This window comes from Coregonus clupeaformis, unplaced genomic scaffold (genome assembly GCF_020615455.1).
Source record: "Coregonus clupeaformis isolate EN_2021a unplaced genomic scaffold, ASM2061545v1 scaf1853, whole genome shotgun sequence".
NCBI classification, from domain to species: domain Eukaryota; kingdom Metazoa; phylum Chordata; class Actinopteri; order Salmoniformes; family Salmonidae; genus Coregonus; species Coregonus clupeaformis.
The window spans coordinates 70,405-93,991 of NW_025535307.1; the positions used below are offsets into that span (position 1 = coordinate 70,405).

The 23,587-nt window shown below is 43.3% G+C and overlaps 1 protein-coding gene and 2 non-coding genes across 3 annotated transcripts; all 3 read right to left on the minus strand.

Annotated features, from left to right (window-relative positions):
- Positions 1 to 517: 517 nt before the first annotated feature.
- LOC123487882 lies at positions 518 to 635 on the minus strand. The gene has a single exon (XR_006659891.1). It is a non-coding gene; the product is annotated as a 5S ribosomal RNA (ribosomal RNA).
- A 1,168-nt stretch (positions 636 to 1,803) lies between these two features.
- On the minus strand, positions 1,804 to 1,922 carry LOC121562261. Its single transcript, XR_005999458.1, has one exon. It is a non-coding gene; the product is annotated as a 5S ribosomal RNA (ribosomal RNA).
- A 332-nt stretch (positions 1,923 to 2,254) lies between these two features.
- Positions 2,255 to 8,528, minus strand: LOC121563919 (serine/threonine-protein phosphatase 6 regulatory ankyrin repeat subunit A). The gene is made up of 5 exons (XM_045218852.1): positions 8,519 to 8,528; positions 8,310 to 8,380; positions 7,982 to 8,182; positions 2,897 to 2,984; positions 2,255 to 2,487 (listed from the first exon to the last, which is right to left on the minus strand). Exons 4-5 carry the CDS (start codon positions 2,982 to 2,984, stop codon positions 2,255 to 2,257), a joined length of 321 nt encoding a protein of 106 aa, XP_045074787.1. The 5' UTR covers positions 7,982 to 8,182; positions 8,310 to 8,380; positions 8,519 to 8,528.
- Positions 8,529 to 23,587: the final 15,059 nt, after the last annotated feature.

The following is a 23,587-nucleotide window of genomic DNA, read 5'->3' on the forward strand; positions in this document are numbered from 1 at the left end:
CGCTTAACCAAACAAAGGTCTCTTCCTGGTGCACGCTTGCATTTAAGGGTAACTACACCCCAAAATCTAAATGTCTTACATTTTTCCCAGACCTCACAAATGGTCACCTGATAGGGTTTAAACATTGTTGTGGACATAGAACATCCAATTGTGCTGTTTTGCTATTAAAAAGGTGTACTTTTGAGAGCGAAAACCTGCCAAAACAGGGACAAACGGTCAACGGGGAAATCTAAACGGAGAAAAGGGAACTTGGGAATTAACGGAATCAGGCAAAACATTGAAGGGATTTTATAGTGCCCTAATGGACTACAGACATTGACTGTCTCCTAGACTAAAAACAAAGGCTGCATGTACTGCCTATATTTTGAGGGAAACGCACTGTCCATTATTTGATTTGATCAGGGCAGGGCAGCACACACAAACTGCATTTAGTCCAATAACAATCCATGATATTATTAGGGTGATAAATAAAAGGCAGTTGCTCCATGACACAAGAGCACGCTCTACTGGGACAAAAAGCTTACAGCACATGGTATTCCCAGGCGGTCTCCCATCCAAGTACTAACCAGGCCCGACCCTGCTTAGCTTCCGAGATCGGAGAGATCGGGCGTATTCAGGCTGGTATGGCCGTAAGCGAGGGAACAACTCTTGGTACACTATATAAAGTCAATGTGTCACTCACTCTGAAAGGGACACAGAAACGTATCCACTTTGTGACACAAACTGAAGAAGCTCAACCCTTGCTTACATTTCCAATATATATATATATATATATATATATATATTTGAGTCTTGTTGGGGGGGGAAGAGGGCATATCCTATGTTGATTTATGACAAGTTCATTGACTAGGGCCCTATAAAATAGGCGTTGCGGACCGAATCACGGAATCCAGACATTAAACCGAAATTCAACAATATTCAAACATTTATTGAACTTAGTAAGAAATCAACTAAATCTATTCAACTTGTTAGAAAACGCATTCATTTGCCCAAGTCAATCATAAGACATGAACAAAATGCATCAGTGATTCGTATTTCCATGAACTTTCTGGAACGGCACAGGAATGCCCCTGTCTGTGTGCATGTGTGCGGTGTGCGCGTATGTCTACACTTTGTGTAGCCGTTAGCGATGATGCTAATGATAACCTTCTTCTGGTAGGGAAGGAATGGCTTTCCCCAAAACCTTCGCAAGTAAATGTTAACTACAAAGTAGCCTATGACTGCCTGGCAGAATTATACCGTGATCATTTGCATCACTCCAGTGGCCATTTGTTCTACAGCAACACCGCTTAACCAAACAAAGGTCTCTTCCTGGTGCACGCTTGCATTTAAGGGTAACTACACCCCAAAATCTAAATGTCTTACATTTTTCCCAGACCTCACAAATGGTCACCTGATAGGGTTTAAACATTGTTGTGGACATAGAACATCCAATTGTGCTGTTTTGCTATTAAAAAGGTGTACTTTTGAGAGCGAAAACCTGCAAAAATAGGGACAAACGGTCAACGGGGAAATCTAAATGGAGAAAAGGGAACTTGGGAATTAACGGAATCAGGCAAAACATTGAAGGGATTTTATAGTGCCCTAATGGACTACAGACATTGACTGTCTCCTAGACTAAAAACAAAGGCTGCATGTACTGCCTATATTTTGAGGGAAACGCACTGTCCATTATTTGATTTGATCAGGGCAGGGCAGCACACACAAACTGCATTTAGTCCAATAACAATCCATGATATTATTAGGGTGATAAATAAAAGGCAGTTGCTCCATGACACAAGAGCACGCTCTACTGGGACAAAAAGCTTACAGCACCTGGTATTCCCAGGCGGTCTCCCATCCAAGTACTGACCAGGCCCGACCCTGCTTAGCTTCCGAGATCGGACGAGATCGGGCGTATTCAGGCTGGTATGGCCGTAAGCGAGGGAACAACTCTTGGTACACTATATAAAGTCAATGTGTCACTCACTCTGAAAGGGACACAGAAACGTATCCACTTTGTGACACAAACTGAAGAAGCTCAACCCTTGCTTACATTTCCAATAAATATATATATATATATATATATATATATATATATTTGAGTCTTGTTGGGGGGGGAGAGGGCATATCCTATGTTGATTTATGACAAGTTCATTGACTAGGGCCCTATAAAATAGGCGTTGCGGACCGAATCACGGAATCCAGACATTAAACCGAAATTCAACAATATTCAAACATTTATTGAACTTAGTAAGAAATCAACTAAATCTATTCAACTTGTTAGAAAACCACTGGCTCTAACCTCTCTCTCTTCATTACTATTATGAAAACCCCCTACACATTTGAATGCGTGTTGACTCACATCCACACCAAGGTCCAGGAGGTACTTGACCACACTGATCATTCCACTGGAGGCTGCAGAGTGGAGAGGGGTGTAGGCCTTCTTGTTTTTACAGGACACCTCTGATCCATGAGAGGCCAGCAGTTTCACCACCTCAATGTGCCCTATGGTAGAGAGAGAAGGGGAGGGATAAATAGAGAGAGAGAGAGAGAGAGAGAGAGAGAGAGAGAGAGAGAGAGAGAGAGAGAGAGAGAGAGAGAGAGAGAGAGAGAGGGGAGGGAGATAGTAAGGGGGTTAAGAGAGAAACAGAGATACAAACACAGAGAGATAGGCAGAGAGAGGGAGAGATAGATTAGTTTACAGTGGTACACAGCACCATAAGCAACACCTACATCATGTTAGTACAACTGAAAACATCTAATCAACCTACTTAGTACATGATTCTGACATAATAACACACTAGACGTGGCTCATACAGCTGAGCTGTGAGACTAACACACAGTCCATTCATTCATTCATTCATTGGTATAAAGGACATTAGTCAGAATGTAAATGATGTGGTAAACTCATCACCCATGTAAGCAGCCCAGTGGATTGCTCGGCGATCCTTCTTGTCAAAGGCATTAATGTTGGCTCCTCTGGAGAGAAGCAGCCTCACCATCTAACAGGGAGAGGAGAGAGAAACAAAACACAGGTTGAGGAAAACTAAACAGCAAAATCCGCTAAATCTGGCTTCAAAGCCTTCCCTTTAAAATTATATATTTTGTATTCACAATGAATGAAAGATAACATGTAAAGACATGGTACATTTCTCCCCTTTTAGTCCCCCCTTTGACCTCCCCTCCCCCCAGAATGCCTCCAAACACATTTAAAAAGAAAGGGAAAGTAATTGAGTTACATGTCAGAAAACAAAACAAAAGTATACAACAACGTTACTTCAAGCAAAAATGTAATAGCCTAACAATTTCAGGTGATTAAGTGATTTTATAGGCCTATATAGCAGTAATCTCAAGGTGGGGCCAAGAGTACTAATCTGGAGGAAGTGTTTGGAGCTGTTCAAAATAGGATATCATCGGGTCCCAGGAGGAATAAAATGAGTTGGTTGACCCTCGAATGGTAACTTCATTTTTTCTCATTTTAGGAACAGCTTCAGATCTTTGAGCCAAAGAGAGGCTAAGGGAGGATTGATAGATTTCCAATCCAATAAAATCCTTCTGCGGGCTAACATGGAGGCAAAGGCAATGGCATCTAGCTGTCTATTGGTCAGAGAAGGATTGTTGTTTGGTACTCCAAAAATAGCAATTTCTGCACTAGGCTGCAACTTTATATCAAATGCTTCAGAAAGGGTTTTAAATAGTGGACAAATAATCTGCCAGACGGGGACAGGACCAGAACATGTGGGTCAAGTCCGCCAAGGAGCTTTTACACCTGTCACATGTACCATCAATATTTGGGTAGAATTTGGACAATCTGGCCTTACTGAAATGGATACGGTAAAGTACCTTAAACTGTATAAGGCTGAGCCGGGCACAAGAGGAGCTTCCATTTACCCTCAGTAAGGCATTTCACACTCAGATCGGATTTTATTCAAAGCCTCCTCTGAACAAACTCAAGCATACAACTAGGGCTGTGATGGTCATGGAACTTCAGGTGTCGGTGATTGGCGTGTCTTATGTACGTGGTCATCGACAAAACTGACAGCTGACAGGGGGGCGGGACGGACATTAGCAAAGGAAAACATTAGCGCGTTTAGGCCAGTCTTGCTCTCAAGTTTGGGGAAGCTAATTTTCTCCATGAAAAATATCAAGCATTCCATGCATCATCACATTTGCAAACTTATAAAAAAAAAAAAATTGTTCACCTTTATTTAACCAGGTAAGCCAGTTGAGAACAAGTTCTCATTTACAACTGCGACCTGGCCAAGATAAAGCAAAGCAGTGCGATAAAAACAACACAGAGTTACATTTGGGGTAAAAAAACATAAAGTCAAAAATACAACAGAAAATATATATACAGTGTGTGCAAATGTAGCAAGTTATGGAGGTAAGGCAATAAATAGGCTATAGTGCAGAATAATTACAATAGTATTAACACTGGAATGCTAGATGTGCAAGAGATTATGTGCAAATAGAGATACCGGGGTGCAAAAGAGCAAAATAAATAACAATATAGGGATGAGGTAGTTGGGTGGGCTAATTTCAGATGGGCTGTGTACAGGTGCAGTGATCGGTAAGGTGCTCTGACAACTGATGCTTAAAGTTATTGAGGGAGATAAGAGTCTCCAGCTTCAGAGATTTTTGCAATTCGTTCCAGTCATTGGCAGCAGAGAACTGGAAGGAATGGCGGCCAAAGGAGGTGTTGGCTTTGGGAATGACCAGTGAGATATACCTGCTGGAGCGCAGACTACGGGTGGGTGCTGCTATGGTGACCAATGAGCTAAGATAAGGCGGGGATTTGCCTAGCAGTGATTTATAGATGGCCTGGAGCCAGTGGGTTTGACGACGAACATGTAGTGAGGACCAGCCAACAAGAGCGTACAGGTCACAGTGGTGGGTAGTGTATGGGGCTTTGGAGACAAAACGGATGGCACTGTGATAGACTACATCCAGTTTGCTGAGTAGAGTGTTGGAGGCTATTTTGTAAATGACATCGCCGAAGTCAAGGATCGGTAGGATAGTCAGTTTTACGAGGGCATGTTTGGCAGCATGAGTGAAGGAGGCTTTGTTTGCGAAATAGGAAGCCGATTCTAGATTTAACTTTGGATTGGAGATTCTTTATGTGAGTCTGGAAGGAGAGTTTACAGTCTAACCAGACACCTAGGTATTTGTAGTTGTCCACATACTCTAGGTCAGACCCGTCGAGAGTGGTGATTCTAGTCGGGTGGGCGGGTGCCAGCAGCGTTCGATTGAAAAGCATACATTTAGTTTTACTAGTGTTTAAGAGCAGTTGGAGGCTACTGAAGGAGTGTTGTATGGCATTGAAGCTCGTTTGGAGGTTTGTTAACACAGTGTCCAATGAAGGGCCAGATGTATACAAAATGGTGTCGTCTGCGTAGAGGTGGATCTGAGAGTCACCAGCAGCAAGAGCGACATCATTGATATACACGGAGAAAAGTGTCGGCCCAAGAATTGAACCCTGTGGCACCCCCATAGAGACTGCCATAGGTCCAGACAACAGGCCCTCCGATTTGACACACTGAACTCTATCTGAGAAGTAGTTGGTGAACCAGGCGAGGCAGTCATTTGAGAAACCAAGGCTATTTAGTCTGCCAATAAGAATGCGGTGGTTGACAGAGTCGAAAGCCTTGGCCAGGTCGATGAAGACGGCTGCACAGTACTGTCTATTATCAATTGCGGTTATAATATCGTTTAGGACCTTGAGCGTGGCTGAAGTGCACCCATGACCAGCTCGGAACTTATGTAAAATAGCTGACTATTCCTAATGTGATTAGTAAATTGGATAGTCATAATTTAGGCTAATAATATAACTCAATCACAGGCTGTTCAATGCAGCGGGTGGTGGAGTAGGTTTCTTTTCACTGGAAAAATGTGGCCTTTTATTATTTTAAAATCACGCAATTCTACTACACTTTATATGACTAGAGAGATTAGCAGAATCTTTTTCAACACGACTTTCAAGTGGCACTGACCCAGTGATAAAGACAGTGAATATGCACACTCACCGGGGATATAGCCGATGCCAATAATACTGTTCCCTCAATTAAGTTGAGGATTTTGATCATTAAAAAGACATTAGTATTTTCATCTTCTTCTCTTTGAAGCAATAAGCCAATTGCTTTCCAAACTGTTTTCCCTCCATTGTATTTTGAAAAATTGCGATATGCCTGGTTGAGCCTCTCTTTCACTGACATTCACAACTCAACAGTCATCTATTTGGAAGCCTATTCGCCGCACTCCGCTGCCTTCCGACAGGCTACGCGATTTAAAACAATCCAGAAGAAGCTAATGATCATGCTTTCTGGTATAGTATACACACGTAACATGTAGGATTCCCAGAATATGTTCTATATTCTCATTATTAACTCATTATAATCAGTGGTTTAATTAGAGTATGATTGGCTAAATAAAACAATGGGCCTATGGTAATGCAACATTAAGTGATTCAAGGAAACTAGCCTATTTTGTTTGTTTATTTGCTCGGGCATCTGAATTACAATTATTCATGAACAATAATTTTGCATAGCTTATTCTTTTAACATTGAATAGCCTATAAATGGTTATTACAGCTTAGTTATTAAAACTTCATTTCTCACAAGAATGAGGTTGTGAATTGGGAGGTTCAGCTCGGTCTGGGCCTTACTAGGTCCCTCTTTTAAATCGCCAGCTCTGCTAAAAAGTGCCCACCAGAGTTCTACATAGGCCTAGAACACGGCCTGTGCTCTGGCTTCACATTGATGGTGACAGCGAGATGGAGATTGTGGCCAAAGCAATTTAGCCAAGGCCAGTTCAGTTGCCTCACTTCAGCCACAATGTTGGCCCTGTTGTCTGTGGCGATACAGGACATTAGATTTTCGTCAAGGGCCCAGTCAAGGAATTCCGGAATGTAGGTTGTTTCCAAACAGTTGGATTTCAGTGTCCAGTCTTTCGTCAGATAGTGCACTGTTAGGTTCATGTAAGGAGTCATATTTACACTTGACCACATGTCCATATTCAGTGCAAAAATAAACAAATCTACGTCCTTTAGCTCTGCCTGAACCTCCCCCTTCACCTTGTTGAACAAGGTAGGGACCGCTGTTTGAGACAAATACTTTCTCCCCGGTAACTCGTATAGTCTGTCAAATTTCCAGAGCATTTATTTGAAGGCGGGTTTCTCCACCGTTCGTAAAGGCACCATTCCTATGACTAAATAACGAGTTCCAGTGTCTGGCAGTGCTCGCCACTTATCGGTGTCCCGTTTGTGGTGCTGGAATTCTTAGTAGGTAGCCTATGGGTTTTGCGCATATTCTGCAAACAGGCTGGCCAAGTCATCTGGTTCTCCATCGTCGTTAGGTGTGAAACTGAAATGTGCCCAAACAGGTTGTTATGGGGTTTTTTTTGCAATGAGAGCCATCTTTTTCACCTCACTCCTCTGATCTACTGTAACAATGAAAAAGGTCAGAGGTGAAGGTCAGAGGTCAGAGGCTACCCACCCACCCCCCAGCCTGTAGGCTATAGATCTAGAGGTACTATAGTTACCCCCGGTCCCCACTTTTCACCCCCCCCCCCCCCTCTTCAATTAACCTGAATTGACCTTCAAAGATTCTCTCCTATTCGCGCATAGAGCAGATTTGGTGATTGCGGTGCATCAAAAGATAGTCCATCTATTAAACTGTCTATATCTCCTCCAACTAAGTCAGCAAAACAATACCATATAATCAATAGTTAACACTCCCGCTATGGATAAAGTATATCTACATTAAAATAAAGGTGATAAAACATTTTATGGAGAGAAAATCATACTTCTTTTTGGTTTTGACGGTAATTTTATTTTCATGGTGTTCTTCATCCAAAACCGTCAATGTCACGGTTATCCAATTACCGTCACAGCCCTACATACAACCATTGTAAGTAATCGGATGCACAGTAAGCTCAACGTGGGGATAGGGCAGGTATAAAGTGTAGACTACAGTGTGTAATCATGTCCATGCTAATTGCTAACCTCCTGGTGTCCACTGAAGGCTGCATGGTGCAGCGCCGTGCGCCCGGCCCGGTCTGACACGTTCACGTTGCTGAGGAGAGGGACCAGGGCCTCGGCACAGCGGACTGCCTTATTGGCCGCAGCGATGTGGAGCGGCGTTTGCCAGTTCTTGTCCCTGGCGTTCACGTCAGTAGAGTGTTTCAATAACACCTGGACAGCCTCCTACAGGAACACAGTTCAAATCATGTTCAACTTTGTTTAAAGTGCATTTAAAAATCACAACACACTTAACAGTCAAACACATATGCACAGGAGTGTGTGTGAGGGCTGACAGTATCACTACACGTACCTCACTGCAGGAAGCCAAGGCCCGGTGCAGAGGAGTGAGCCACTTGTTGTCTTTGGCATTTACTCTGGCTCCTGGGACACAGACAGAAAAACAGGTGACAGACCGACAGGGGGACAGACCGACAGGGGACACATTCAGTGCCTAACAACACACTATACAATACAAGTAAAATGATATACAACATAATTCTGACAAAATAAATGACATACCTGTACACGAAGAGACAACACACAATAGCTTAGCCCTTGGTGCAGCCACAGCTCTCGGGCACCTGCGTGAGCACATAGAAACTCACTGTCTAATCAGAGACTTCAACACATTAGTTCCCACAATGAGTTCATCAACCTGCCCATCAACAATAAGCACTGGGACTACATAACAGAAGCCATAAAGTTGAATTTTTAAGTCACACATGCCCACTGGGCTAGTTTGTTCCCACCACAACCCACCAGGATGATGTCTGAAGGAGCTAGAAAGTTCCCCTCTACCACTCCTGCCTCCCTCAACCGAGGTACAATATCTGCGCGCAGAGTAGTAGCCATGGACCCACTATCTAACATCCCCTTCAGCTCAACTTTATCCTGTACTAGCACAGTGGTGTAAAACAAACTGTCATTCTGAGTAATTCTCATTGTGTTCTGAAAAATGACTGTGTTGTTCTTGGGTACTGACTCACAAAAGTAAGAATAAACAGATTGGATATCATCATCAGTGGAGGAAAAATAAGAATGCCCCACATTGCCCTCCTCAGAACGGAGGCTTTCTAGTTTTCCTGAGACCTGCCAGTCTGTCCACATCCAGGGTTCTGTCGCTGCCCAGCCTCACTACAGTCAAAGCTCATGTGGCCCGGAGAAAAGCACTTGACGCACAGCTGGTGCATCTGACACTGAGCTTTGGTCCAGTGATTAGTGCTTCCACAGTCAGCGCACTCATGCTGAAGTTTGTGGAACTGTTTACGGGGCCCTCTACATTTAACATGTTTAAGTCATTTAGCAGACGCTCTTATCCAGAGCGACTTACAGTTAGTGCATACGTTACTTTTTTTTTTCATACCCCCGTGGGAATCGAACCCACAACCCTGGCGTTGCAAACACCATGCTCTACGAACTGAGCCGGCCATTCCCTCCACTACCCTAGGCGACGCTGGTCCAATTGTGTGCCGCCCCATGGGTCTCCCGGTCGCGGCCGGCTACGACAGAGCCTGGATTCAAACCAGGATCTCTAGTGGCACAGCTAGCACTGCGATGTAGTGCCTTAGACCACTGTGCCACTCACAGACTGAGTATTGCTGAGTATTGCTGACCAGAGCCTTCTCTAACAAAGTCAAAACTTTCTTTAATGTCCCACCCTCAGATACAGATGATGCCTGGTCTGGTTCACGGCCACATTGAGAAAAAAGATGACACATTAGGTCTTTTCACAGGACCCACTCCCTCCTGAGGGCAGTCAAAAACAGCAGCAACCTGCTGTGAAAGTTGTGTTCTACATGCTTTACGTTCCCTTAACAGTTCATCCAACCGATCCTGTACCTCACTGGCTGTCCAGTCACGAATGGGTTTGCTCTTGAACACTTGGGCCAACTCTTTATCAGGACAGTTGCGTACAAACATGACTGCCAATTCTGAGCACTGATTGGGTAAGGTCCTGCCCTCACTCACAAGGTACTGTTCGGCTGCCTCTGCAGCTTTGTTAAGCCTAATCCAGAAATCTATTGGACCCTCATTAGCATATGGTTTGATTGAATAGAAATCAGCTAATGGCATACCTGAGCAGACAGTATCCCCAAAGTGTTGCTTGAAAACACTGAACACCGCCTTAACATCTGTGACAACAAGGTTGTTACGCTTCCAGACTTTGGTCACATCCCGTGCTCTCCCCATGAGCCTAGACATCACCTCCCCAACATTCCCAGACCCAGTGTAACCCCTCTTCTCTAGGTAGACTTCCATTAACTCCTCCCACTCCAGGACAGAGTACTTATCTGAGCCATCACCCCTAAAAAGAGGTGGAGCACTAACATCTGACTTCACAACCAGATTCAGCTTGGACGCATCAATAAAGGTTGACCCACACTGCTCAGGCAGGGGAAACTGCTGGGGTTGGTGAGGGGGACGGGCAGGAGAAAGACTTGAAACCCCAGGCTGCAGTAAACTCGCTCTGATAGATTCTCCTATCTCTGAACCAATCTGCTTAATAAGGTCACTAAGCTGACTCGGAGGCGTCCCATTATCACCGAGTACTGTGGATGATGGTACATCAAAAGACAGAGGTGGGATACCCTGGTCAGGTGGAACAAACAGCCTACCCCTCCCAGTGCTTGCAAACTCAGGACAAGCAAACGCTCTACTCCCAGGAGCTGACTGTACAATTGGTGTAAATGGAAGGACACCCCTCCCTCTACCCACACTAAAATCCACAGCATAACACGTCTTATGGATTTGAGAATCTTCCATGGCTCAACAGAGCACTAAAATACAATGTAATTTAGTGCATTCAAATACCAAAAAAAATTAATGCAATAAACAAATTCATCCAAAACATACAAATAAGCACGAATACCTGTATCTAATGAATATTCTACATTCACTTTCACTGTTTACAGTATATATTCACTTACAGTAAGCCATCAACAAATTCACATGCGCAGGTCGTGCACCTCATCCACATGCACAGCTCCGGCGGTCGGCTTGAGCTGACCAGTCGGCAGGTCACGTAATTAGGACACTGCCACAACTGGAATTCTGATGGTTGGATAATTTTTATTCGACCTGCACACGAAGAGACAACACACAATATGTTAGCTCTTGGTGCAGCCACAGCTCTCGGGCACCTTGCTAGTTGAAGGTCAGGCAAAAATGAACAGGTGCTGCATGCACACATTCAGTGCCTAACAACACACTATACAATACAAGTAAAATGATATACAACATAATTCTGACAAAATAAATGACATACCTGTACACGAAGAGACAACACACAATAGCTTAGCCCTTGGTGCAGCCACAGCTCTCGGGCACCTGCGTGAGCACATAGAAACTCACTCAAACACTGACCCAAATACTCCCGAGTTACAATAGGTACCCTAATTAGCGAGCTCGGTGAAAGTTGTTAACATACATCTTTATATTGTCCACATTGTAACAAAACCTGTAGTTGCGTAACAGCACTTTGTGTAACTTTACCACAGTTTTATATCGACAAATTACGGCGCCAAGGACAACATACCTTGCTAGTTGAAGGTCAGGCAAAAGAGAACAATAAGAGGGTACATAAATACAGATAACCCGCGATGGACCAAACCAAAATATACACAACTTTTACAATTAGGTCTATTTGCAATATAGATACATAAAAATGTTTGTACACCAAAAAATAACATTAGCTATGCAGCTGTAATTAAATAAAGAAACCACATTGAATTATTATTATTATTAACTTATTAACATCCCCTCTTGACCTGGCCTACTTGAACTGTCCTTGTGTGCAATTTGGTGCATAATCTAGGGGAACAACATCACACTACTACACATATAATTCAAGTCATACCTTTATTGTCATTCATGCTCTTATTTTTAACCTAGTAGTTTTGCAAAAGTGTAACCTGCGTCAATTCTAGGAAATATTGGAATAACGTGCTTAAGAGGAGCCCTGACACGCACAACAGGATAACACAACTACCACATTTTCAATTGACAATCATTGATTTAAATGGATGTGGTCAATAGATTTGTATAGGCATATATACTAATTTAATTTAACTTGTAAGCCAAGGTTGGATTAGTAGGTCTATGCAACATGCACCTGGATAACCGCGTCATGAATCGGAACGGGCTCCAACGTCCTCATATACACATTATGACAAAATAAAGATCTTAATATTTCACGAAATAAAGACATAGAAGAAAACAGGTTCTAGAAACTCAATTTCTCCATGGCAATAGAATGTAAACATGTAAATTGCGCCAAACATATCCAAATATCGTCTACAACTCAATTCTCAGCGCAGCATATTGGACGACTCCACAGGCATTGATCATTCGCGACTTTAAGTCATTCCTGTTATCTCTAGAGCATCCCGTATATTTATAGCGCTGCATTTCGTCCCCCTCTGACCATGGATAGGGTTGGGAGCATTCCTGAGTTCACTTATGGTCCCACTAAGGTAATCTTAGGAGATATTCCTTTTGGCATACTGTAAATGCCTGTGCATAATGTACCTAATAAAGCATAATTGTTTTAATTATCTTCAAAGGAATTCTGTAGAAGCAGCCTTTATTTTCAGACTCTGCAGGCCTGCTGGGAGGAAGCATATTACAATAAACAGGTAAGATTCATCCCACAAAAAAAGTAACCACAGAAAAAAAAGAGATAGATTTAATCCCAAAACAAGAGTTTTATTTCAAGACAGTTTAGAGAAGATGGTCATAAGAGTTTTTAATATCACTTGCAAATTGTGAGACATGAGCAGTTGTGAAATGTTGCGAGAGGCCCTTCTGAAAGCACATTATATGGTCTTTAGTGGCACGGTCTCACACCTTACCTCATCTTGCAGAAGAAGTTCATGGTCCACTATCTGCTGCTCCAGAGTCGAGGCCAGGTCTCGCCCCATGTCACCATGGAGCACATGAGCGACTGGCTGGTGTCTCAGGGCAAAAAATCCCTTAGGGAGAGGTGAGTACCACGTCAGCTCTCACCTTCACTGCCATTCTCTGTCACCAGCAGCACTCCAGGAGGTGTGGGTAAAATAAACAACAGATAAATAGGAAGCCAGGAAAGTTGAAATGCTTTGTGTTTTATTTGAAGGGTGTGGAAGGAAACCCTGGAGGAGGGGAACGAACTCGCTCGGCTGGTAAGAGAATGAGAGTTAGAGACTTAGACTATCAGTCAGTGAGCTCCTTTCTAGCCTTTCAACAACTAGTCAGTACAGCAGAATATATCTGTTGTGAAATTACACTAATGGGACTTCCTGTTTCCTACGGCAGACCTGGGAAGTAAACACCTGCCTAAAAATGATTGACATGGAGCACAAGGCTGTCTGCAAGCTCCGCCGCTCTATGCACACCACCTCTCCAGCTGGCGCTGACATGTGAGTTCCATGTACTGCCCTGCATACAGCTTGCTCCATTCATCTACACATCTGGAGCTATGCAGAAAATAACTAGGGCAGTGTTCTCTGTGTGAACATTGCACATCGTTTAGCTTTCTCTGCTGCTTTTTGTTGATTTCAGCGACCCCAAGGTCCACATCATCGTGGAGAGAGCTGTGAGGAGCATTCTGGACAAGCTGTCCAATAAGCCCTGTAGCAACCTGCTCAGCCCATCCCAGGTGGTGGTGGAGCTGGTGCCCAGGATCCTCCTGGCCCTGTGGCTTCAGCCAGAGGAAGGCCATTCAGATCACCCCATCCTCCTAAGCGGGATGGCTGTGAGTATGGTGGTGGCCGTAGGGGAGAAGCTCTCCAACACGTTGAAGGCCTCTTCTCCTCACACCCCTTTCTCCCGGGCTGCTGCTTTTGACTCTGTGAGGTCGATCCTCGGGAGAATCAGCCAGTCCTTCTCCCTGGATGACCTCAAGACCCCCTTTTTTATGAGCTCTGTCTGTGCCTTTGTGGCGGACGAGGTGAAAAGCTACTTCCAGCCTACTGCAGACACCCTGCGAGTTCCCCCTGTCCTAGTGGTGGCCTTCTCCGCCACACTACCAGCTGATATCCAAGCAGGTGAGTAGCACTCATAGAAAGCACTCTGACAGATGCCTTTTGTCATGACATCCTGGTGCCTTGTAGTAGTAGAGCCAATCAGGATTTTAATTGTCACCCCTAACACAGATGCAGACCAGGCTTCTTCCCACCTGGAGGTTGTGGAAATCCCCGATAACAAAGAGGCAGACCCAGCTTCTTCCCACCCGGAGGTTGTGGACATCACCCCTAACACAGAGAAAGACCCGGCTTCTGCCCACCTGGAGGTTGAGGGATTCACCCCTAACACAGAGTTTGACCCAGCTTCTCCCCACCTAGATGTTGTTGACATCACCCGTAGCAGAGAGGAAGACCCGGCTTCTTCCCACATAGTGGTTTTGGACATCACCCCTAACACAGAGGCACACCTGGCTTCTTCCCACCTGGAGGTTGCTGACAAAACCCGTAGCACAGAGGCAGACCCGGTATCTTACCACCTGGAAGTTGAGGACATCACCCCTAACACAGAGGCACACCTGGCTTCTTCCCATCAGGAGCTTGTGGACATCACCCCAAACACAGAGGCAGACCCGGGTTCTTCCCACCTAGAGATTGCGGTCATCAACCCTAACAAAGAGATACACCTGGCTTCTTCCCACCTGGAGGTTGTGAACGTCACCCCTAACACAGAGGCTGAGACGGTTTCTACCCACCTGAAGTTTGTGGACATCACCCCTAACACAGAGTCAGACCCTGCTTCTTCCCACCGTATGGTTGTTGACATCACCCATAACTCAGAGGCAGACCCAGCATCTTCCCACCTGGAGGTTGTGGACATCACCCCTAACACAGAGGCAGACCCGGCTTCTTCTCACCTGGAGGTTGTGGACATCACCCCTAACAAAGAGGCACACCTTGCTTCTTCCCACCTGGAGGTTGTGGACATCACCCCTAACAAAGAGGCACACCTGGCTTCTTCCCACAAGGAGCTTGTGGACATCACCCCTAACACAGAGGCTGAGACGGCTTCTACCCACCTGAAGTTTGTGGTCATCACCCCTAACACAGAGTTAGACCCGGCTTCTTCCTATCAGGAGGTTGTGGAAACCACCCCTAACACAGAGACAGACCCGGCTTCTTCCCACCTGGAGCTTGTGGACATCACCCCAAACACAGAGGCAGACCCGGCTTCTTCCCACCTAGAGATTGCGGACATCAATTCTAACAAAGAGGCACACCTGGCTTCTTCCCACCTGGAGGTTGTGAACATCACCCCTAACAAAGAGGCAGACCCGGCTTCTTCCCACCTGAAGGTTGTGGACATCAACCCTAACACAGAGGCAGATCCTGCTTCTTCCCACCTGGAGTTTGTGGACATCACCCCTAACACAGATGCAGACCCGGCTTCTTCCCACCTAGAGGTTGTGGACATCACCCCAAACACAGAGGCAGATCCTGCTTCTTCCCACCTGGAGCTTGTGGACCTCACCCCTAACACAGATGCATACCCTGCTTCTTCACTCTTGGAGGTTGTGGACGTCACACCTGAAGAAAAGCCTCTCATGGTGGCCGTCTACGCCACTCTGCCATCTGACATCCAAGCAGGTGAGTAAGACTTATAGAAAGCACTCTGACAGGTGCCGTTCATCATGATAACATGTAAAGTGTTGGTCCCATGTTTCATGAGCTGAAATAAAAGATCCCATTCAACTGGCCAGTGTTTAGAACCTACGGTTTGCATTTATTTACATTCTGTCCCGCTTTTGTCCCTTTCCAGAGGATGTTGCTGTGGTCACCCTGGACGTCACCCCACACGTCACCAAGGACGTGACCCTGGATGTTCCATCCAGGGCGAGGAAAGGGGCAGTCCAGCGTTTTTTTGCAGGCTTTGGAGGGCAGTGTGCTGCTGCGCTTGCCACAAGGAAGAGGAGGAACAATATTAACTATTCATTAGACCAGAAACAGGATTGAACCATATACCATTAAATTCTTTGCATTATAGTTGCCTTCAATTCTGATTTTCTTCTGTTTAATTCTTAATTAATTTCAGAACATTTCTCTAAACTTTGTGGAGTAGGTTGTATAAATAGGTGGGAAACATCCCAATCCCAATTTTAATGCTTTTAATAATTAACTTATTACATTTTTTTTAGATGTATTATTTGACAAAAAAGTGGAGGGCGCGACAAAAAAACTTTAATCATCATAGAAAACTCTTGCTCACTATTAAAAATGCATTGTTTTATTTAAGCAAGGTTAAAAGATTAACGTTTCGGCCTAGTCTATGACAATATGCAAGTTGTGTTTGCCCAGTTAAAGGGGGACCCAGACTCACCCTGGTTCTTGAGGGTTGCAGACACTGAATAATTATCATTTGAAATAAATGGCACTTTTCAAGTCTTGACTAAAAATCTTTAATGAATATGAATTTAAATACAATTGACTTGAGGATCAGAGCAGGCAGGCTGACTGGCTTGCCCTGAAGGCCCTCTGCCTCTACCTCTGTGTGGTTAATCTCAGCCAAGAGGTTGTATGGGTTGTCTGTCTCTCTCTGGGTGTGAATCACTATCACTATGACCTCTCGCTCCGCCTGCCCGTTGGCCTGATTAGAAGGCTTCCCCTCTCATTCCTTGCTCACAGGAGCAGGGGTGATGGCATCCGGGGTAACCTCCTCCTCTCCTGTATCTAACCCATCTTTCTGGCTGTGAGTTCGACTGAGGTCACTCGTTCTCTCTCCCAGGGTGTTGGATAGTTTCTCCTCCTCTGTGTCTTGTGTATTTTCTACATTGTAGAATAATAGTGAAGACATCAAAACTATTAAATAACACATATGGCATCATGTAGTAACCCAAAATGTGTTACACATATCAAAATATATTTCAGATTTGAGATTCTTCAAAGTAGCCACCCTTTGCCTTGATCACAGCTTTGTACATACAGAATAATACGAAATGTTCTGAGACCAGGTTGCGCTTTCACCTCCCCCGGTAAGAGGGGAATAAGGCAACCTCAGAGTTACATTCAAGGATACTTTATTGACACACACGGATGAAATGGACATGGAAAGGTAGTGGAATGATAGTGGTCCTGTAATGGACAGATAACAGGGGTAATGAATATGCACAATAACTGATAGCACAAGTAGAGCAACAACGCTATTAACAAAGGAAGGGCTGTATTAATGGCATAATGCTACCTGCGGAGTATTACACAACACAGTAAAACACAGAGAGGCAACTTACAATAGGCAATGGTAGTAAATATAAAGAACAACAAGTAAGAATGATATACATGTTACAAACTCACTTTGTGCACGTACACTATCCCACGGTATATCTGTGCATTCAAATTGTCATCGATAAATGCAATTGTGTTCATTGTCCGTAGCTTATGCCTGCCCATACCATAACCCCACTGCCACCATGGGGCATTCACAACGTTGACATCAGCCAACAGCTCGCCCATACGCTGCTTTACAAGTGGTCTGAAGTCGTGAGGCCAGTTAGAAGTACTGCCAAATTCTCTAAAGCCGCCTTGGCTTATGGTTGAGAAATTAACATAAACGTATCTGTTAACAGCTCTGGTGGACATTCCTGCAGTCCGTAAGCCAATTGCACGCTGCCTCAAAACTTGAAACATCTGTGCATTGTGTTGTGTGACAAAACTGCACATTTTAGAGTGGCATTTTATTATCCTCAGCACAAGGTGCACCTGTGTAATTATCATGCTGTTTAATCAGCTTCTTGATATGCCATATTTGTCAGGTGGATGGATTATCTTGGCAAAGGAGAAATGCTCGCTTACAGGGATGTAAACAAATTTGTGCACACAATTTGAGAAAAATAAGCTTTTTGTGCGAACAAAATATTTCACGCTTTTATTTCAGCTCATGAAACATGGGACCAACACTTTACATATTGCGTTAATATTTTTGTTCAGTGTAGTTATTAGGTTGGGAGAATGGGATCCTATCTGGGCTAGCTAAAGCCAACTTCATGGTTAGTAGTATGACAGAGAAAAAATAACAAGACAAATTTAAACATCACAAATCTGAGGGGGTAGGTGACCCTGTGCCCCCTTTGGGCATGACGTCTCTGCTATCAACCACATCATTCTGTCTCCGTGAATATTCAAAACAGACACATTCATTCAGGTCTGGTACAGTTCCTACCATATAGATCAAGGATGGACAATTCCTGTCCTTGGGGGGCCGGAGTGGTGTCACACTTTTTCCGCGACACTCTAGGAGCTCAGATGCAATAATTTAATAACCTAATAACCAAAGTTTCGACAGACAAGCTGTCTTCATCAGGGTATCCTGACGTTGGTTATTAAGTTATTAAATTATTGCATCTGAGCTCCTAGAGTGTGCGGCTCTCCTTTTCTTTTTCAAGTGTTCTACTCCGATAGCCAGCACCTCGCCTAAATAGGTGTGCGTTTCTTTCGCCTCCATATTAATCTGGTACTGGTCCTACCATATAGATCAGGCATGGACAATTCCAGTCCTTGGGGGTCGGAGTGGTGTCACACTTTTTCCCCATCCCTAGCAAACACAGCTGATTAAACTTATTGCATTCTAAACTGAAGCCCATGAGTACTTGATTATTAGAGTCAAATGTGTTAGCTGGGGCTGGGGAACAAGTGTAACACCAATCAGGTCCCGAGGACTGGAGTTGCCCATCCCTGATATAGATGCTCTGTTTGCACACATCGAGGGATGTGGTGACAGTGCAGACAAGGGAACACACATAAACAGCTTTGTCCTTTTAGAAGGTCGTCATAATCCTTACATAAATATGATGTGTATGCAAGAAATGCAGAGCCACTTCCAAAAACATATTGACAGAGTCTAGTATCTAGTAATCTAATCAATTAGTTTTCGACCCCTTTGTTATGGCAAGCCTAAATAATCTCAGGAGTAAAAATGTGCTTAACAAGTCACATAATCAGTTAGATGGACTCACTATGTGTGCAATAATAGTGATTTTCAAATGACTACATAATCTCTGTACCCCACACATACAATTATCTATAAGGTCCCTCAGTCCAGCAGTGAATTTGAAACATAGATTCAACCACAAAGACCAGGGAGGTTTTCCAATGCCTCGCAAAGTAGGGCACCTTTTGGTAGATGGGTACAATTAAAGCAGACATTGAATATTCCTTTGAGCATGGTGAAGGTATTAATTACGCTTTGGATGGTGTATTAATACACCCAGTCACTACAAAAATACAGGCGTCCTTCCTAACTCAGCTGCCGGAGAGGAAGGAAAACTATCAGGGATTTCACCATGAGGCCAATGGTGGCTTTAAAACAGTTAGAAAGTTTAATGGCTTTGATAGGAGAAAACTGAGGATGAATCATCAACATTGTAGTTACTCCACAATACTAACCTAATTGACAGAGTATGCACTCACTAACTGTAAGTCGCTCTGGATAAGAGCGTCTGCTAAATGACTAAAATGTAAATGTAAAAGAAGGAAACCTTACATGCATTGTGTTTGCAATAAGGCACTAAAGTAAAACTGCAAATAATGTGGCAAAGAAATTAACTTTATGTCCTGAATACAAAGTGTAATGTTTGGGGCAAATCCAACACAACACATCACTGAGTACCACTCTTCATATTTCCAAGCATGGTGGTGGCTGCATCATGTTATGGGTATGCATGTCATTGGCAAGGACTAGAGACTTTTTTAGGATAAAAAGAAACAGAATAGAGCTAAGTACAGTCAGAATCCTAGAGGAAAACCTGGTTCAGTCTGCTTTCCAACAGACACTGGGAGACAAATTCCCTCTTCAGCAGGACAATAACCTAAAACACAAGGCCAAATATTCACTGGAGTTGCTTACCAAGATGACATTGAATGTTCCTGAGTGGCTTAGTTACAGTTTTGACTTAATTCGGCTTGAAAACTTATGGCAAAAAAAAAAATGGCTGTCTATATAATGTATATTGCATATATTTTACAATCCAGTTGTGCAAAGCTCTTGGAGACTTACCCAGAAAGACACAGCTTTAATCGACTCAGGGGTGTGAATACTTATATAAATGAGATATTTCTATATTTCATTTCCAATACATTTGCAAAAATTTCAAAAACGTGTTTTCACTTTGTCATTATGGGGTATTGTATGTAGCTGCGTGAGAGAAAATATTATAATTGAATCCATTTTGAATTCAGGCTGTAAGAAAACAACATGTGGAATAAGTTAAGGGGTATGAATACTTTCTGAATGTACTGTATATCTGCAAGAAAATGATAAATATGTGAATGTTTGAAAGGGGGGTCATATAAACATTGCCTTATTTATATTTTTACAGACAATATTAAGTGAATTCTGTCTGAAATAGTCATGCTATAATGGGCATAGTTTCTCAGACCAAATTTCCATTCTGGCTGAAACAAAGCAATCTGATCATGCTCCAGTCAAATACAGCTATAGGGAATGCCTATACATTGTCCAATCTCCTTCCACACATTGATTTCATTCTTCGCATCTTTATTCAGAAACAAACAAACTTGAAATTAAGTGTTGTTTCAGTGTCTTGTTGCAGGTTGTGCAATGTTCAAAAGTGTGTGTGATATTAGCATTAACTTGTGTGTGTGGTGTCAAGTGTGGATGGTCCTATGTATGCAAATAGCCGAGATTGGATATTTCAGCACCATGGACAGCAGCGACATTGGGATAGCGAGATCTGTAATTCAGCAACACATGACACTGGATAGCGGCTGTCTCAGGTGAACTTGGCATTGGGAAAATCCCATCTAATAGGAAACGAGGCATAGGAGTCAAAAAGACTGAAGGAGAAGACTCCCACAGGAACTCTATGCTTAACTGTTCTGCCACATTCATTTCAAATGTTACATTTTTCGATTTGTAAATAAAAGGGAACACATCTGCAAATAATGTAAATTGACTTTTCTAACTACACTGTACAGCTTTAGTGTGTCTGTGTGTCATAGGTACAACTGCAAGCAATTCGCTTCTCAAATCCTTCTCAAATGTCTGTTTAATGTGAGAAACTAAATTAAAAACAACCGTTAGACTAATACAATGCGTACTGTCACAAATTATTACTATTCCCAACAAGACAACGAAGTGATGGTCTTTACCCACCATGGAGACTCATAAAGGCTACTTCCCCCCCACCAAAAGTTCCCACGCAGAGCGATGTTGTTTACTACATCATTATGCATATGTAGCGTGGTTCGTTCTGCGTTGTGTACTTTTAATTAGGACACTGCCACAACTGGAATTCTGATGGTTGGATAATTTTTATTCGACCTGCACACGAAGAGACAAAAAAATTATGTTAGCCCTTGGTGCAGCCACAGCTCTCGGGCACCTTGCTAGTTGAAGGTCAGGCAAAGAGAACAGGTGCTGCATGCACACATTCAGTGCCTAACAACACACTATACAATACAAGTAAAATGATATTCAACATAATTCTGACAAAATAAATGACATACCTGTACACGAAGAGACAACACACAATAGGTTAGCCCTTGGTGCAGCCACAGCTCTCGGGCACCTGCGTGAGCACATAGAAACTCACTCAAACACTGACCCAAATACTCCCGAGTTACAATAGGTACCCAAATTAGCGAGCTTGGTGAAAGTTGTTAACATAAATCTTTATATTGTCCACATTGTAACAAAACCTATAGTTGCGTAACAGCACTTTGTGTAACTTTACCACAGTTTTATATTGACAAATTACGGCGCCAAGGACAACATACCTTGCTAGTTGAAGGACAGCCAAAAGAGAACAATAAGAGGGTACATAAATACAGATAACCCGCGATGGACCAAACCAAAATATACAAAACTTTTACAATTAGGTGTATTTACAATATAAATATATAAAAATGTTTGTACACCAAAAAATTACATTAGCTATGCAGCTGTAATTAAATAAAAACCACATTGAATTAATATTATTATTATTATTATTATTAACTTATTAACATCCCCTCTTGACCTGGCCTAGTTGAACTGTCCTTGTGTGCAACTTGGTGCATAATCTAGGGGAACAACATCACACTACTACATTCACCCCTACTGTTTTACACTATATTATAAACACAAAACAAAACACATTACCTCGAAGGTAACAAAGCAAAGAAAGAAAAAAACATTCCACACCCACAGGGCGACAGAGTAACCCAGTGTAGTCCCTTAATTCTAGACCCACAAATGGTCGATCAGCTGGAAAGCTATCCCGTGAAGGATTAGGAAAAATAAGAGGTAGCTAATCCCTTATTCAACCCTATACAAAAAATGCCAAATACATTTTATGCTGATGAACTACACACAAAGTTACATGAATTGTCAAAAATATTAGACAAACCCACAAATCACTCTAAGACCCACTTAGATTACCACATACACATAACAAAGAAAAGGTAGGCAATATCCTACCGTCACTGAGAAACCAAGAATTGTTTCATTTCCTGTGTAGACATAGTTTGGATTAGCCTATTCACTGGATTAATAAATCTACCTAGTCTAGTCCGAACACCCTCACCCAAAAACCTAGCAGGAATGTCACGGACAGCACCAACCGTGCTCAAAGGTCTAACCTCAGGTTGGGGAGTACTACAGATCAGCATATCCGGAGCCAGCACACTTTCAATTTCCGACTCAACACTAGTAGTGTCAGACGACTGATCAGAATCCTGGTAGATTGTCACAGACCAGACTGACAAAGCATCTTCAACCAAGTTAACAACATCAGGCACAGCACCATCCCAGCTGAGTGGAGTTTCACTATCAGAATTCTTGTAGGCTTTGGGGATCTCAGCCCCGAAACCTGAAGGATCTGGAGAAGGTCTGTATGGAGGAGCGGGCCAAAATCCCTGCTGCAGTGTGTGCAAACCTGGTCAAGACCTACAGGAAACGTATGATCTCTGTAATTGCAAACAAAGGTTTCTGTACCAAATAATAAGTACTGCTTTTCGGATGTATCAAATACTTATGTCATGCAATAAAATGCAAATTAATTACTTAAAAATCATACAATGTGATTTTCTGGATTTTTGTTTTACATTCCGTCTCTCACAGTTGAAGTGTATGTATGATAAAAATTACAGACCTCTACATGCTTTGTAAGTAGGAAAACCTGCAAAATCAGCAGTGTATCAAATACTTGTTCTCCCCACTGTATGTACTGGATATCATTTTTATTTTACATTTTTAGTCATTTAGCAGACGCTCTTATCCAGAGCGACTTACAGTTAGTGAGTGCATACATCATTTTTATTTTTCATACTGGCCCCCCGTGGGAATCGAACCCACAACCCTGGCGTTGCAAACGCCATGCTCTACCAACTGAGCAACATCCCTGCCGGCCATTCCCTCCCCTACCCTGGACAACGCTGGGCCAATTGTGCGGCGCCCCATGGGTCTCCCGGTCGCAGCCGGCTACGACAGAGCCTGGATTCGAACCAGAATCTCTAGTGGCACAGCTAGCACTGCGATGCAGTGCCTTAGACCACTGCGCCACTCAAAGGGTGCCAGCTTTGCAACCCATCTCTGCTCGCATGCATCGTCTCGGCTTTGTAAGAATATATTTGAGTGGATCGTTGTCGGTCCACACAG